Here is a 16,300-nt window from a genome sequence, read left to right on the forward strand (position 1 = left end):
TTGTATTCTCAGCAGCTTACAGACATAATTTCCGAAAGAGTGGGAACGCAATGCAGACACTTCCACTCAGAAAATAAGAATTAGGCAATCCTGTTGCAGATGTGGCCAATGTCCATCCAGCCTTTGTAGTTTTTTATTTCATTGATAATTTCAATTATTTTGGTCATATCAAGTTCATGAAAATAGGCTGACAGGAAGAAAGGAAAGCTCCTGATGGGCAGTGCTGCAGCACGAGTTTGTATTTTATAACACAATACAGGGAGAAGACATTATAAATGCTTTCATTACAAGAAAATCTTCCACCAGGAGCCATTTTATTAGATATCCAAAAACCTATCCAGCTATCAAGGTTTCTCTCTCACATCTTACAGAGTAAAGCCATTTGTAACTTTCAATGATATAAAGGCACTTCTGTTTCATTTGGAGGGGCTCTGTTTAGAGGGGCTTTGGGGGTTTTGGGGTGTTTGTTTGTTGGTATAGCACATTAACTATAAATAATTTCTAGAAAAATTTGTTTCCAAGCTGACAAAACTGTTTCTCTTGCAGGGCCCAGGTAGAGTAGGAGGTCTGTTTTACCACCTCTTCCTATGCTGAGGCACTTCTATACTGCTTGAGTTGATGTATAAACTTTCATCAGCACTATCACTAGCCATGGAATCACTAACCAGTGTAAAAATGCTCTGTGTGGAGCTAGTGCATCATTCAGTACACTCCACTAACACACACTCCACCATCCTCAGGCCTTCTGATGAAATTAACACTGTAAATATACTTGCAGATGACTGCAACAAAATCCTTGTCAACTTCCAAGCACAACATGAGGACAAAACCTCATTTTTCTGTCTGTGTTATCCCTGCTATGCCTGATTGTTGTACAGCTCTCAGTCAGAGCCCTGGACCATGCATTCTCTTCAGCTGCACACAAGTCTGAGAGTCTGAGATTCATCAGCTGAACAGGGATTACTTTATTCTGCCTTTCCAGCAGTCACTAAATGCTGAGACCAAGCCAGCAGAAAGTGTCCCATGCCCTGTTAAGCCAGTGCACTTTTATACTGCCCAAAGTTGATGTTCAGCCCACCTTCAACAACACATACATGCATACATACATGCCTGTAACACAGAGGTCCATAGAGCAGGCACTCAGTATTTAAGATCTGCTTAGAAAAATGTACTGTTCATCACTGAACTCTTAATTCCTCACAGGTGATTCTAAATAGACCAAGCTTCTCACTCATCTCCTCTATGTTCAGGGTGTCTTATTTTGCACAATTCTTCCCACTGACACCTCATCAAGTTTCTGTCACACTGCAACTTCAGTGAGTCAGGGAGAACTAAAGCAGCTCACAATTTCCATAACTAGCCTTACTCCAGTGAAGCAGAGAAGCTCCATTATGGCTTTTGTGTAAAACTTCCAGTATTCTGGCTTTATTTCCAGGCACCCAGGGTGTTCATCAGCTGACAAAGGTGGCCACACATAGAATTTAATACACTCTACTGTCTCAACTGCACAACTATGGTATTCAGAGCGTACAGAAAGGTATAGCCTGAGCACATTTATTATTGAAGGTGACAAAGGTCAAAAGCTGGTTCATGTGTACTGTGGCAAAGATTAGCTCCCTGCCTTGCTATGTGATTAAATGCCATTTATGAGATTACCAGACAGTCTGTTAAGCAATCCAATTACCCAAGGTTTAAGAATATGATACAAGAAGCTTTCCACCACGTCAGTGGTTTAAAAGAAGCCTCACCTGAAGGCTTAGAAAATGACTCTGTCCTGTGAGTAATTATTTACAATTATTACTTTACTTAAAAGTGTCAGAGAAGTCCACCTAAATAAGAATGGCCTTTTAAGCTTGGGAAAAAGCTTCTTTCAGGGAAAAAGAAAAAAGGAATTTACTTAGCTATTTTACTTTTTTTCTGTACTCGTTCTATGGATTAATAGTTGTGAAAAATAGATTTGGCTTTCTGAATTCTGTCCCAAAGATTCCCATGCATTCTTCAAACAGGAAGTGAAACACCACACCACTCCAAACTCCAAGCAGGTCATGTTTATTGAAATAGCTCAAGCTTAATAAACATGATGCACATGGTTCTTGCCATACCACATACCCTCACAACTGGTAAATTAGCCACCCTGGATTCCAACAGAAGTTTCCCTTCAGCAAAGCAAAGTAAAGCACATCTGGCTGTGCTTTACAAAAGACCAAAATCTCATGAAGCAATGAACCACTGCATCCCTAAACAACACCTGAGAATTCCCTGAGTCTGAATTAGGAATAAAAAAAAGAAATGAAAGAAACAAGTCCTAATTTACAACCTGTGTCTATTTCTGCAAATTTTTTTTTATTTTTTCAAATTTTTTTTATAAAATAAGTTTGCCTCAATTTAAAATGCATTATTTCCTATGACATGTAGAAAGGCTCTTTATCCTGTTGAGATTACTGAAGAAATCTTAGTTGAATCCAACTATGGCACAGAAATTATCATCTGGACTGAGGCAACTGACTCTGGAGATTGTTCATTTGGCACAGAACTTTGATGTATCTCAGAGAAACCAAAGTCCTCTGCACAGCCAATGGAAAGAGCTCCAAAGTCAGCCCCGAGGCAGATGTGAATCCTCTTCCCCATTAAATGGGTCTTAGCCCCAGTTTGAAGTAGACAAATTAAGCTGCTGTAATACTGTCAGGCTTCTCCAGGCTGTTATTTAGGTGCTGAACACAATGGTGGGGAGCACCCTGTAAGGGGTTAAGAAGTAAATAGATCTTCAATGCAGCAGATGATTAAGGGGAAAAGGCCACAGAAATTAAGTCACTCAAGCTGTAGAATTAATGCTTTGGCTCTTCTCTCACCAGCAGCAGACTGGGGGAGCTTGTTTTCTAGTTAGTGGTCAGTGCAAAACACAAGCATGTTACATCACTCTCCTTGAAAGCCACAACTTATTGACAAAGTTAACTGAAAGTGGTTTTGTTTGAACATTACTCTTGTTCCAGGAATCTGCCAGGGCGAATTGTGACCTCTATCCACAGCTGGTATGTGAAACACTGAAGGGCTTCAGGGAGCCGAAGCAAGAATCAAAGCAATGAATCAGTCCCAAAATTGGAGATTTTAACTGACAGTGGTTTCTCTGGCTTCACTGCAGTTCTTCTGGGCAATATTGAAAAGGGAAGTAATCTGATTTTATGTGATTGGCTAAAATAATACCACAGCAAAAAGTCACTAAGTGCTTTATAAAGTGCCAGCACCAAATAGGTCACTGCTGTACAAGTAGTACAAGAAGTACTTCTCAAAGGTACTTAGAAATGGCCAAATACTGAGAAATGGCTGTGTTTTATGCTCAGTGAAACACTTGTTCTAAGTGTCAAGCACCTGAGGTGCTGAATGGACTAACTTGTCTAATTTGTCTTTCAGACAGGTGACTACATTTATGTGCACATAACATACTCTTTTTGTGCTAAATCCCACTGCTGTGTTTTGAGTACCATGCCACTGTGTGCAAAATAAGCAAAATACTGTGAAGAGAGAGAAATAAAACTGAGAAAAAACAACCAAATATTAATCCAATATTAGTAGTCATTGCTGGCATTTTAAAAATGCATCATCCTAAGCAATGTAGTATTATTGTGAGAAAAGTGTATTTTCCAAAAACTGACAAATTCCTGGTGAACCAATACCCATGTCAGTCTAGAGATAACTTCCTAATCATGTTAATTATTTCATTATACATGCGGTAAGGTGCATCAAGGCCCCAGATGAAATCCAAATGTTCCCACTCTGGAATGTTTTTGTGGTAAACCAAATTGGAGATCTGAGTGAGCAGCATAGCAACATCCTTTGGGTCTGCCAGCCAGTCCTGTCCACCAGTCCACACTGCAGTTGGTACGGTCATCTCTTGTATTTTGTAGAAAGGGGGAGTAGACTGAGGAGAGGGAAAGTGAAAACAAAGCGTTAGAAAAAAAATCTTCAGTGTCATCCTACACTGCCAGTGTAACATACTAGCAACTGCAAGAATGTGTCAGATACTCATTTTCCCTCTTGGACAGCTAGAGATGGAGTCCTGGCTCAATCAAAAATGTAACTGCAAGAGTCCTGCAATATTATAGCATGTGCAGCAGTAAAGATGTGTTTTGAGGAGTTTACAGCAGGGTATCAGGACTTCAGAGAAAGTAAAGATGTATCCCAGTCAAGGTATTTCAACTCTAAGGTCAGAAGTGACTGCTACTCTGAAAGTATGATACTGCAGTATTTTGCAGTCACTAAGAGAAAAGGGTCAAAATATTTTTGGCATTGTACGCAGCAATTTAGAAACAAAAATGCATGGATACTAAACAGACTAAAGAGAAACAATACAAATGAACTGACAGCCTGTGCCTTATGATGAGAAGTGCAGGGAGATCTCATGATCTAGACTGGCAGGACTTCCCCTCAAGGAAGTGATTGCCACCACAGCTTCATATCCAAATGTGATCCCACACTGACTTAGGACTACCTCTGAGCTCCACACTCCCAGCTGGTTTCTATTTTTGTTCTTTTGGAAAAAGCAGATCTCCAGTCTGGGTACTAGATAACACCAACAGCTCTTTAGCATGCAGCATAAATAGCACCCAGAGAAGTGCCCAAGGACTATTTTCTGTGACACTCTAGAATTATAGATGTAAAAGATGTCTACCTGGTTATAGTGAGCCATATTTGCAGCTTTGCTTCCCCAGTCATAAGCTTTGAGTTCCCCAGTCCTCACAGCCTAGAAACAAAAAATACACATGCAAAGAACTGCAACACTACTGCCAGAAGAGCTAAAAAGTGTAAAAGTGTAGTCATCTGGAGAGCAGGCAACCTACACAAGAAACAGTGGAATGCCAAAGATTAACAAGGACAAGTGTCACTGCTTTGCCCAGTGTCACAGGAATGGAAAATACTAACATTCAACATTAACATTCATACCATTAGACTTTGTCCCTTAAAATTTCACACTCTCTAATAGCAATGGTAGAAAAGATTAAGAAAAACAGCTTAATGTATCCAAAGCCAGGATGTGGCAGCTCCATGTTTACTTCTGAAATATTTACCTTGATATCTAAATGTGTATGAATAAAGCAGGGAGCTGTCTTAGCAAGCCTATTCTGCATAATTTACTATCTACTATTTTTCAGAAACAAGTTTATATAACAGGAATCTGGGAAAAAAAAATCTTCACACATTTCTTTCTGAGCCAACCCTTGAACAGCTGTGTACAGTAGAACACATTGCCTCTGATGAGGTGACCAAATCCAGCTATGAGAGCACAAGTAGCACTGACCACTGATTCCATGGGAATGTCTCACTTGTCAGCCTGCTGACCAAGCTTCAGGCACAACAGCATCACAGGCATGAAACTGTGCATTGAGACAAACATCAAAATATACTAATAAAATATCAAATGAAGCCAAACAGAATAGAACAGAAAACCTGCTGCTTTTCACTGGCTAAAAATACAACCTGTAATCACAACAGGGTTTGTTAAAAGGGAAACAAATACTCATTACAGCATCTCTCTGAGGTAAGTTATTCTGCAGTGCTTTTTGTTGGTTGAGGTACTTCCAGTTACAATATTTTCAAAGAAATAGGGAAGAGGGGTGAACCACCATAAATCCTTATCATGAAAGCAGCTGCAGTGAACAGCTGCCTTTCTTAATTTTGGCAGTTCCAAATTTCACTTGGGCTAGGCTGCACATATATTTTGGCATTTTATTTCACAGATATCAGACACATCAATATTCTACAAACAAACCAGAGTCATGGGCACTTTAGATTCTGGAAAGCCTACCTGGCTCCAGTGGATCATGTTTTGTACAGATGTTCCTGCAGGGCAGTGTGTTGAATACACATCCACTCGGCTCTGCAACAAGATCATTAACAAGGTTTACTCCTCCTCACAGGCCATCAGTTCTACCCATTGTTGCTTCCTGAACAACTAACAAACTATTCCATTCCATTTCAAATGTTATAAACAAAAGTTAACTCGAGCCATACATACAGATGAGGTAAGAAGTTGAAATATTTGGGGGATTAATTGCTTTGAACAACAGAACTCTCAAGTTTAAAACTAATAATGAATTTTAAAACTAATAATGATATCCCTTAAGAATTTTTTATATAGTCAGTCAATACTGTGTTAGAGTTCACAATAACTTAGCTATTAAAGAAAGTCACTAGAACACACCATGTTCAAGTTTCTCTCATTAAAACCACAGAGAAGAAAGAATAGGTTGCCACAAAGGTCATCGAGTATTCTGTGGGTGCAAACATGGGTAGCAAGCCACTTCAGCAAGAAATTCTGAGGGAGGAATTGCTTCTTTCCAAACATGTCCTACAAAAAACCAAACACATAAGACAAACATGTAATTGCACAGAACGACCTTTTTTCAGTTTTTATACTACAACACTCTGAAGGTAATTATTTGCATTTCCACTGGTGACAGGTGTGTCACATGAAAATCACTGATCTCCTTATCAGCGTTGTCATGGTTAGTGCTTCTGCTACAAATGGTGCAGTACATTAACCCCACCAAGAGTACATGGGAACTGGGAAAATCTTGCAAGAATTTCAAATCTAACCTCAAATTCAAATAAATTTTAAATTCAATAATTTACAGTTGTACAGTACAGCTTTTTGTCATCAGATTGTTTAAGGCTAAAGTATGTTAAGCTCTGCCTGCTAATTTTAAATGGCTTTGTACTTGCAACTTCCTCTCTTCAAACCATGAGAGAAAAACAAGCTGCATGAGATGTGGTGTATTTTTAAATTGTTCAAGGATTTTAAATTGTCCCACTGCAAACTTCCTTAAAAGTGACACAGTTCTTTAAAGATATGACTGACCCACGAGTTTGTCACTGTCAGGTTCTCCCTGCACTCCAGTTTTCTGCAAGTCACTGTGAGAATCAAGTTCCTCAGCACAACATGAACATCTGCACAAGGCAGTGATCAGCTGCTAGTCTCATTAGACAAAGTCCATTATGCAAGGAACAGGAGATCACAATGATTAGTGTTGCTTTTATGTTAACTGCCTTTAGAGCAAGGAACCAGTACTACAGACAGCCTTTAAATCAGTGCAAGCTGGATCAGAAGGGGGGTTATGTCACAGAACAAACAGCCCTGTGTGGGAATCTCCATGGGTGGAGGAAAGAAAAGTGATGGTTAAAAATGACACACAGCAGGGTGTTCACAATGTCTGACTTCAGGCACTTACTGCAGCCTGCCTCATTCTCCTTGATGTTAATGGGGAAGAGGTAAACTCCTCCAGAGGATGATTCACAGCATCTAAATAAAGCTGTTGCTCTTAATCACCCTCTGAAGGATCCTCTTCCAATACTAAATGGTTGACTGTGAAACAAATCTGTTAAAGTTCATGGACAATTCATGACCTGTATTCTGTATAAAGATATTATACAACTCTTCTAAAACACAGTGACTAGATAATCATATGATTTTCCTAGGCTAAATTCTAGAAACATGTAAATGGAGAAACAATTTTGTTCCACCTATTAAGCTGTAATTGTAAAATACTACTTTAAACTGACGCAAATTGTCTCACTAGACAGTAATAAAGCTACAGAAGACACTGCTGACCTCAAGAGCATCATTATGGTAAAACTGACCCAGAATCCTTATCATTTGTTACTCTCTAATCCACAGCTATTAACATTCTTTCCTATGCTATATTCAGATAGAAAGGGGCATGCCTCATTTGGCTTGAAACATTTACACTCAAATACAAACCTTGAGCAGCACATCAGGAAACAATCCAAATTTAACCAGAGGGCTGGTGGCAAACTTGACAGTAGCTACTGGTGCCAAGGCAAAGAACATTTTGATTTTCTTAGCCAGCTGTGGCAAAGTTGAAAAAGCAACAAAAGCTGTAAATAATATAAGAACAATTAACAAACCTCAGTGACACAAGTTAGATAAAAATTTTACCTGGTAGAAATTCTACAAAAATCTATGTGAAAGTGTGCAAAAGTATTTTTACATTAACAGCTTAACTATATTGCAGTACCTAGGATTAGGTTAAATAATGTAAATTAACCTAGTTACTACAAAGCCTAAATTAAATGCAGTAATTCAGAAGACTTGCTTTCTTCCAGAGAGCGATTTAATGCTTACTAACCCTTCTTCTACAAGAAGGTCTAAAGCACATGAGCCAGGCCTTACATGCAGCCAAATATGCTGGAAATGGGAATCTTTATTCTCTGAGCCTGATAAGTCTAATTTTATTACGTATAATTCATTGATTTTTTTTTTAATAGAAGCTGTACTGCCAGCTACCTGTGACTTCAATTTATCAGTCCAACAGCTTTCCACTTTTAAATAAACACTGCAAGATCATGTATTTTCATTTGTATGCTAATATTCCAGAAAGCCACTAAAAACCAGAAGCCGCAGTTTTCAAGTGCCCTAGTTTTTAATCACTAAAACACATATGTGGAAATTGGTACCATTTCAAACACAATATATTCTAATAAATGCATCTCTCCACATACCCATTGTGGTGCCCTGTGAATGGCCAATGTAAAATACTTGTTCCTGGCCAGTTTTCTTCAAAATAAAGTCCACTGAGGCTGGAATGTCGTATTTAGCCATTTCATCAAAGCTACAAAGCAAAGACAGAAAGTTAGTTGTGTAAGAAATCAGTGAGGAACAGCTGCACAGAGCTTTCCTGCACAGATCCTTTGTGTGGACACAAAGAAAAACTTCTTTTGGATGAAACAGAACTCTGATGATTGAGTTTTCAGTTTTCTACTGACCAGCCAGGAGTTTCAGCACACCAAACTGATCTCAAAACTCCCCTTTACTGCCCCTCATCTGGGTACATGTGTGACACCACATGTAACCCGAAAACAATATCCTGCCAGTTCACAATGGGACTGGATAGCAACACAAGGATACCTGAAAACCCAGAATTCTTCCTGCTTCACTGTGAAGTGTGTGTGCTTCCTGGACCAGGTGTTCCCTCTGCTGTTTCCCAGCCACACATCATAGCCAGCATCTGCCAGCATAAAGCCAAGGCTGTTGTAATCCAAGTTTGTGATCCAGTTGCTGGCATCTGCAAGCAAGCCATGCTGCAGAAACACAGCAGGCCTTGGACCTGAAAAAGAAAGTGGTTTTGGTAGATTCCTGTTCATTAGGCATTGCATATGCAAGAATAATTCAAGTGAGCTGTTGAAAGTCTGTTTTAGGCTTGCACTTGAGTATCTAATCTACTTGACTTAAGCTACTAAGAACAGCAATTTGTATAATGGTCAGAGTGCCATGAAATCACATGCTTTTTCACCAAAAGCTACTTTTTATCATTAAGAGTTTTAAACTAGCAACTTCTTCGTTTTGTAACTTCAAGTTCAAAACAGACAAGTGTGCAATAAATAAACATGAGAAAAGCAGGAGCTACAAGAAAAATATAGGTACAGCCCTTACAACTGTTTCAAGCTCACAGACTCAGAGAAGTGGCCCAAACACAGTGGCAGCTTTAATACTTATAAACTTTTCCCTGCCCCCACAGATGGGGAAGGCATTCCCACGTATGTGCTACCGAGGTCTTTGTTTTCCAGTGCCAAACCACCGTGCTGAGCTGTGGAAATCTCTGCAGCTGGTGCTGATATTATCTCTGTGCAACACCCTTCCATCACCAAAGCTCTGGCAGAACATGAAGAGCAGTTCAATAGCCAACACAGGAATCTATGTTTCAGAGGACTTTCTCCCCTTCATTTAACTAGTCATAAGAACCACAGTTAAGACTCTCTTAACTTCCTCATCCTGAAAAGGGAAATGGCATCTCTATGTGGAATACAGATTTAAAAATTGAAAGTTCTTGCTTCTACACAAAGAAAATCAATTAACATCTAATCCCTTTGGAGAAAAAAAGGCCTTCAAAAACTACAATGACCGGTCTCTGGTTCTCCAGTAGCACAGGTGTTTTGGCTTTTACTTCTGCTCTGAAACTGAAAACAGGTAACATGACAACCAGCTCAATGCCAGAGATTACTCAGGAATTTACCTCCTCCAGTGACACATCACTCTGCCAAGATACAGACTCACACAGTACTTCCTCCATTGATAATTTTAGACTTGGATCTTTCAGCAGAAACAGATAAATCATAACTCCCAGTCACCTATATTGTCTATCACAGGTCATGTCCATAAATGTTTGCTGCAAGTTTCATATTCCAAATTAACAATACTCCCCTTTTCTGGAAATCTTTCTACTTGTGGCAAGGAACTTTTGAGTGCCTGCTTTTCCCACTTTGTTAAAAAGCCCACATGCATACTGTCCAGGCAAGCAGAACAAGTGCCCAGCAGTGCCCAACTGGCACTGGAGACAGTACAGTTCTGCACAACTGTTTACTCTGCTGCACCAACACTTTATTGTCTTATAAACAGGACTGTCAAGCCTCATACTGAATTTGTTTTCAGTAATGTTCCACCTTCCATTGACACCTTCTTCCCTTTTATTAAACTCAGATCAACCAACTTGTGAATTTTTGAAGAACAGGCTCTCCTCCAGATGCTATTGCTTGTTTTGTAACATTGGAAGGGGAAAACTGTTTAACTGCCTTAATGCTTTAATTCTGCTCTCATATTAACCTCCAATATCTGCCAGTTCCTTTTTTCACTTTACCAAGCAGTCACCAGATCTCCACGTGATCTGCACAATCATATGACAAACTGACTTGGATAATAATAATGACTTTCTATCACCTATGATTCTAAAAACCCCAGAGGGGAAATAAAAAGGTGGGTCCTTAAACTATGCTCTCTGCATAGAACAGTTTGTCCTCTTCATTACAGACCCAACAAGCTGAAGACAGATTTACTTCCACACCCTTCTTCCCCATGTTATGCAGTTGTTTTAGGGTTTTTCACAAGTAAAACAAAAAATTCTTGATGTTTTGCTTTTAGGTACTCTGTACATTTTCCTTCTTTTTTCCCTGAAGAATGGTGGGCTTTGTTCCAAAACATCATGTGATACATAATTACAAGGAATTCTATTCACATTTTGCAGGTATTGCAAAAGAAAAATACGGCATACATATGCTTAGTCAGCAGTAGCACATCATTGGTATCTTCCTGAGGAAAGATACCAAGTCTATAAAAACTTCTTAAGATCAACATGAACTTTGAAATCCTCATTCTCCCAGAAGCTCACACTTCCACAAATGTGGTCAGTAATCCTTGTTTTCTCAAATTAAAGCACTCTGCAAAACATGAACTTGGGGTCGAGGGCGTGGCAAGGGGTATGTAGAGAATTCACAGAAGTCAAGAAGCTTCTGTTTACTTATGTCATCAATGAAGGATTCAACAAAACCAGCAGGTACAGAGGCAGCCTTTTTCCTGTGGCCATCTCTGAAATTAAATACAAAGACACCTGCCAGTTTTGACAGGGCTGGTCCAAGCACTGATCTTTACACATTCCTTGTGAAAGACAACAGACAGAGCAAACACCCTAACTCCTACACAACCAACAGATAAGCTCAGGAAGGCTGTTGCTTGGCCTCTGACAGGGGAGAGGGTTTTTCCACAGGTCTCGTTCACACCCAAGGCTATAGGACAATCATAAATTTCTTTTGGGAGCTTTATGTTTTTACCTGTAATTCTGGGATTTTTTTCAGTCTGAAGTATTCTGAGGCAATCCTTAGAACATGTAACTTCTATGCAAATAGGCTGCTGTTACATGAATGGCTGTAGGAGGCATAGTGGCAAGACTGATAACAAATTCAGCCACTGCACAGACATTGTTAATTCCATACACAGTGTAGGAGGATAGCAAGTCAAAAGGTATGTGTCTCTCTTCTTCACATCTGTCTCATTTTTAAAGCCTTCTATCATTCAGTCCTCACAAAAGCCTTTGCCCATATTGCTTCCTTGTAATTTTGAGTTTACACTACCACCATTCTCTCTGTCCCCCACCTCCTCACCTGTACAACCCCTGCATCTCCTCCATGGTCTTAAACCACAGTAGTCCTTAATCTTCTTCTGGATTGTTACAGGAACAAAAGTTTTATAATGCAAAGACAGCATTTTCATTTTTTCTTTTTCCAAAGAAACATAAATCTTACCTTTGCTTCCTTCACAGCCTTTTCTCCCATAAGGTATTCTGTTAATGGAAAGAATATATCCATCTTCTGTCGTCACTTCATATTCCTCACTAGGGTATCCTCTGTAGGTAATAATTTCACTCTGAGGAGAGAAAAGAAAGCATCTTGGAACCAGACTGCCAGGCTCCTCAGTCCACTAACACATGCAAAGTACCCTGGGCTTCTTCTAAAGACTGGAATGTGTAATTAAAGAGTCGGGTAGTAATATGCCATCTGCCTACCACACAGATTTTCTTAATAAGACATCCCAGAACAGACTCAGGAACTAGCCAGACTGAATCCTAGAAATCTGTAAGGATTCCCTAGACTGTCCCAGCCCCATGGTGCTTACAGTGAGAAAGAAGATGTAGTCTTGAAAAGGAGATTATGGTAACAGGGCAAAAAACCAAGAGCCAGATTTGTCAGACAAGAATTGAAACTGTCTGCTCTCAAGAAAACAAGTAACATACAAGTGAAGACAGAAGAGAGTCACTGGCACCACTGCAGCACACAGGAGAGAAGGATGTGCCATTTCTTACTTTCTCCTCAAAATTTATGCCCAGTACAGAGTTTTTAAGTGACTGTGGTGTCAGAGAAAACAGGAAAATAATAATAAAAATCCTCACACCTGTTACCTGCTTTGGTTTCATTATTAGGTTTAATTTCTCATCATTTATGTCTTGGGCTTTATGTTATTTTGCTTTGATGCAGCTCCACTAGGGCAATGAACTTGCTGTCATTGGTTTTATGACACTAACCATGCCTTGGGAAAATCTAAAAAATGCAAGATATGATCCGAGTTCTGCTCTAAGACTATTGGGCAAGGAAGAGGAGAAAAATTTAATTAAGCGTGCTATTTCTTTTAAATATGTCTTTAATTATTCACAGTGACATTAACATTCCAAAGTGATTTTAAGGCTGCTATTCCAATGCTATTAGTCTTAGACTAAATTATTATCTTCAGACCTTTAAACTGTATATACATTATCTAAGGTGATTCTAATACACCTTAAGCATTTCTATCTTGAAGCATCTTCTCACACACGTGAAAAATTGGCACCGTTTAGACAGGGCAAAGAGAAACGAATATCGGCTACCAACTGGAAATATTTAAGGAGTTAGCTACTGCAGCAGAAAGAGAACAAAGTTAAGAGAGTAAATCCCAAATGGGGAGAAAAGCAGTCGTGGGTAAGAACCCAGGCGCATGGTGCTCGGAACTTCACCGTGCTCCACGAACAGCGGCTTTTATAGCGGTTCCCAAAGACAGGTGCAAAGACGCGAAAAAAATGTGAGAGAAAGAACAAATACAGGCAACAGCGGACCGGGAAGGAGGAGTAGACAAGGAGGACGTGCAACCCTCGTGTGTGAGCGGCTGCAGCAGCAGCGGGCTGCCCGCTGGCAGGTGGCCGAAGCCGCCGGGGCTCTCCCCGCGCTGCCCCGCCGCAGTCAGGGATGGGCACTCCCGGCCGCGGCCGCGCCACTCACGATGTTCATGTTCGTTTCGGGGTCCACATTCCTCCTCCCCGCGGCGAACGCGCCCGAGCCGCCGATGCTCTGCAGCAGGAAAGCAGCGAGCACCAGGCCCCGCATCCTCGTCCTACGAGAAGGAGCCGGGACGCGGCGGCCGAGCAGAACGCGGCGCTACACCGGCCGCGAGCGGGCCCGGCGAGGCTTTTGTGCCACCCCTCGGTGACAGGGGCGGGAGCAGCGGCGCCGGGCGTGCCCCGCGGGTCGCAGCGCGGAGGGAGCGGCGGGGGCGGCGCTGCCGGGCCGGGCCGGGCCGGGCTCAGCCCACACGGCGCGGCCCTATCGGCGGTGCCGCCGCGGCGCGGCCTTGGCCGCCCGGCCCGCCGTGATTCAGCGTTTCCGCGGCAATGCTGTGTGAATCCTCCCGCCCCCCGGGCTCCATTTTCAGGAGCCGTGCAGCCTCCAGAACGGCGCCCGTGAATTTGCTTCTCTGCCCGCCTCGTCATCTTCATTTGCTCCGCCTTCGGAGCCCGCACGGTGCCGCCCTGCCAGGGTCTGCGTTGTGCTCCGTGCACAGAGCGGCAGCAGCAGCAGTGAGGAGAGCGGCAGGGCCGCCCTGCCAGGGTCCGCGTTGTGCTCCGTACACAGAGCGGCAGCAGCAGCAGCGGCGATGAGGGCGGTGGGGCCGCCCTGCCAGGGTCCGCGTTGTGCTCCGTACACAGAGCGGCAGCAGCAGTGAGGAGGGCGGTGGGGCCGCCCTGCCAGGGTCCGCGTTGTGCTCCGCAGCGGGCTCCGTGTACAAAGCGGCAGCGGCAGCAGCGAGGAGGGCGGAGGTGCCGCATTGTCGGGGTCTGCGTTGTGCTCCATGCACAAAGCGGCAGCAGCGAGGAGGGCGGAGGGGCCGCCCCGGCCGCCCGGTGCTCCCCGTGCCGGAGCAGCATCCCCGGGGCAGGACACCCGCGCCTCGGCACCGCCCGTGCTTCCAGGGGCCCTACAGCGACCACTGCTGCTCCTGCACACACCCATCCGTCATCTTCGAGCACTGTCTAAACAAATCCAGCCTTATACAAATGGGCTTCCATGCGTGCAGGGTTGCCATCACGGGTTCCCGCAAACCTGTGTCATGTTCGTGCTCTGCGGCAGCTGATTTGCAGGCACTGCATTGCACAGCTGTAACTTCCCGGAGAAGCGTGTCTGTGGTGAGGGGATGTGTGACCGGGCTTGGGAAAACTTGACCAAATTCAATCTTTTAAAATAAATATTCTGTTACTCTGCCCATTACTGTCGAATAAAATCCATAGAATAATACAGAAAGCTGATACTAAATACGGAGTGATAGAGCAAGAGGGTGTCCAGAGCAGAAACCTTTCTGTTTATTTAGAAAGCATTAAGATTTTAATTGAAAAATCATGGAAGTTTTCATAGCATCCCCATGTTTTGATATGTGAATATGTCACTAAATACAGAGATACTATACGATCCTTTGCATGCCTGGCTGTCATTTCTTAAAACGGTCTGATTTTAAAAAACGTGGGTGGGAGAATTATTGCTCAGTAATTCACTTGAGTTTTTTGTCAAATTAATTACAGATTACTCTTCCCTGCTAAGGGAAAAACCGAATTATAAAATGCCACAATTACTGCTGTCAAACATAGTAATTATATGCTAACCTAGGCTAAATGGGAACCAGTATAAAATAGGATATGCAAAGGGACCCTGTAATTTACTATGGTATACTTAATTTACATTATTTAAAAAAGGAAAACTGCATTTCAGGCAATTGTTTGGCTGACCTAATGCTTCCAGGGGGAATTCTTTGTCAGGATGTATCCATTTCAGCTCCAAGGAAATATCCAGATTTGAATTTTGTCTCATAAAATGTGTAGATATCTTTGAAGACATTTCTTATTCTTCTGTATGTACAGATCACTCCAGTAACCAAAGACTTTTTATTAAATACGAATGCATTTGTTGTTCCCAGCCCATTTCCGGACATGTTTTCCAAGGAGCTTCTGCATTTGTTTCTATGCAGTGCAGCTCTTCCTGAGAGCAGTCAGCCCAGCTACAGCTTGCTCTGAAGTGAAAGCAGAAGAGCTGTAGTAAGATTTCTCAATATGCAGTGCCCAGCAAGTTACAGAGATGGCTGCAGAAAGGCTTTGCATAACTGTTCTCTTACTTACTCTGATTTAAGCACTTTCCTGCATGTATTTTATTTAATAGGCATTTCTGTCAAACCATAGCATATGGATGCAAATAAATTAGTAAAACATAAGGAAACTAGGGCAAACTTCTGCGTTTCAGAAGGAAGATGCCTGCATTTTCCCACAAGCAGAGTATAAAGGAAAACAAATGCCTGGGACAGAAGCAGAGACAAGAAACCCACAGATACTTAGTAGCATAGTAAAACATTAGTCTCCACATTCGGGTTTGGCATTGCAGTAACCTTTCAAACACTTTTTTCCCCCTGTAACTACCTACAACCTTTATTTTACATAAAATACATGGATTTGTGTAGATACCCTTATCTGTTTCCTTCTCAATCCACTGCATCTTTTCATCACCTATCAAATTGCTAGAATCTCGAATGCTGCTCAGAGCATTCTGACTATTCTGCTTCGGCACACCCGGGGAAAAGCTAAGCTTCACTTTCTTTTTCCCAGTAATTTCATCACAGATCAAATGAGTGCTGGACCAAATAAATGGAAGGCACAACAGCAGTGGGCAGTACTCC

At 41.9% G+C, this 16,300-nt stretch overlaps 1 protein-coding gene across 2 annotated transcripts; it reads right to left on the bottom strand.

Annotated features, from left to right (window-relative positions):
- Positions 1-2,033: 2,033 nt before the first annotated feature.
- Positions 2,034-13,821, bottom strand: LIPA (lipase A, lysosomal acid type). Of its 2 annotated transcripts, none has more exons than XM_058810945.1 (9): positions 13,588-13,821; positions 12,085-12,205; positions 8,921-9,119; positions 8,515-8,624; positions 7,754-7,890; positions 6,197-6,343; positions 5,801-5,872; positions 4,667-4,738; positions 2,034-3,916 (listed from the first exon to the last, which is right to left on the bottom strand). In XM_058810945.1, the coding sequence occupies exons 1-9, from the start codon at positions 13,690-13,692 to the stop codon at positions 3,677-3,679; spliced, it is 1,203 nt and encodes a 400-aa protein (XP_058666928.1). In that variant the 5' UTR covers positions 13,693-13,821; the 3' UTR covers positions 2,034-3,676. The 2 variants fall into 2 exon arrangements, with proteins under 2 accessions (XP_058666928.1, XP_058666929.1); XM_058810946.1 differs by having other exon boundaries at positions 13,425-13,641.
- Between the last annotated feature and the right edge of the window lie 2,479 nt (positions 13,822-16,300).

Source organism: Ammospiza caudacuta, chromosome 9 (genome assembly GCF_027887145.1).
Source record: "Ammospiza caudacuta isolate bAmmCau1 chromosome 9, bAmmCau1.pri, whole genome shotgun sequence".
NCBI classification, from domain to species: domain Eukaryota; kingdom Metazoa; phylum Chordata; class Aves; order Passeriformes; family Passerellidae; genus Ammospiza; species Ammospiza caudacuta.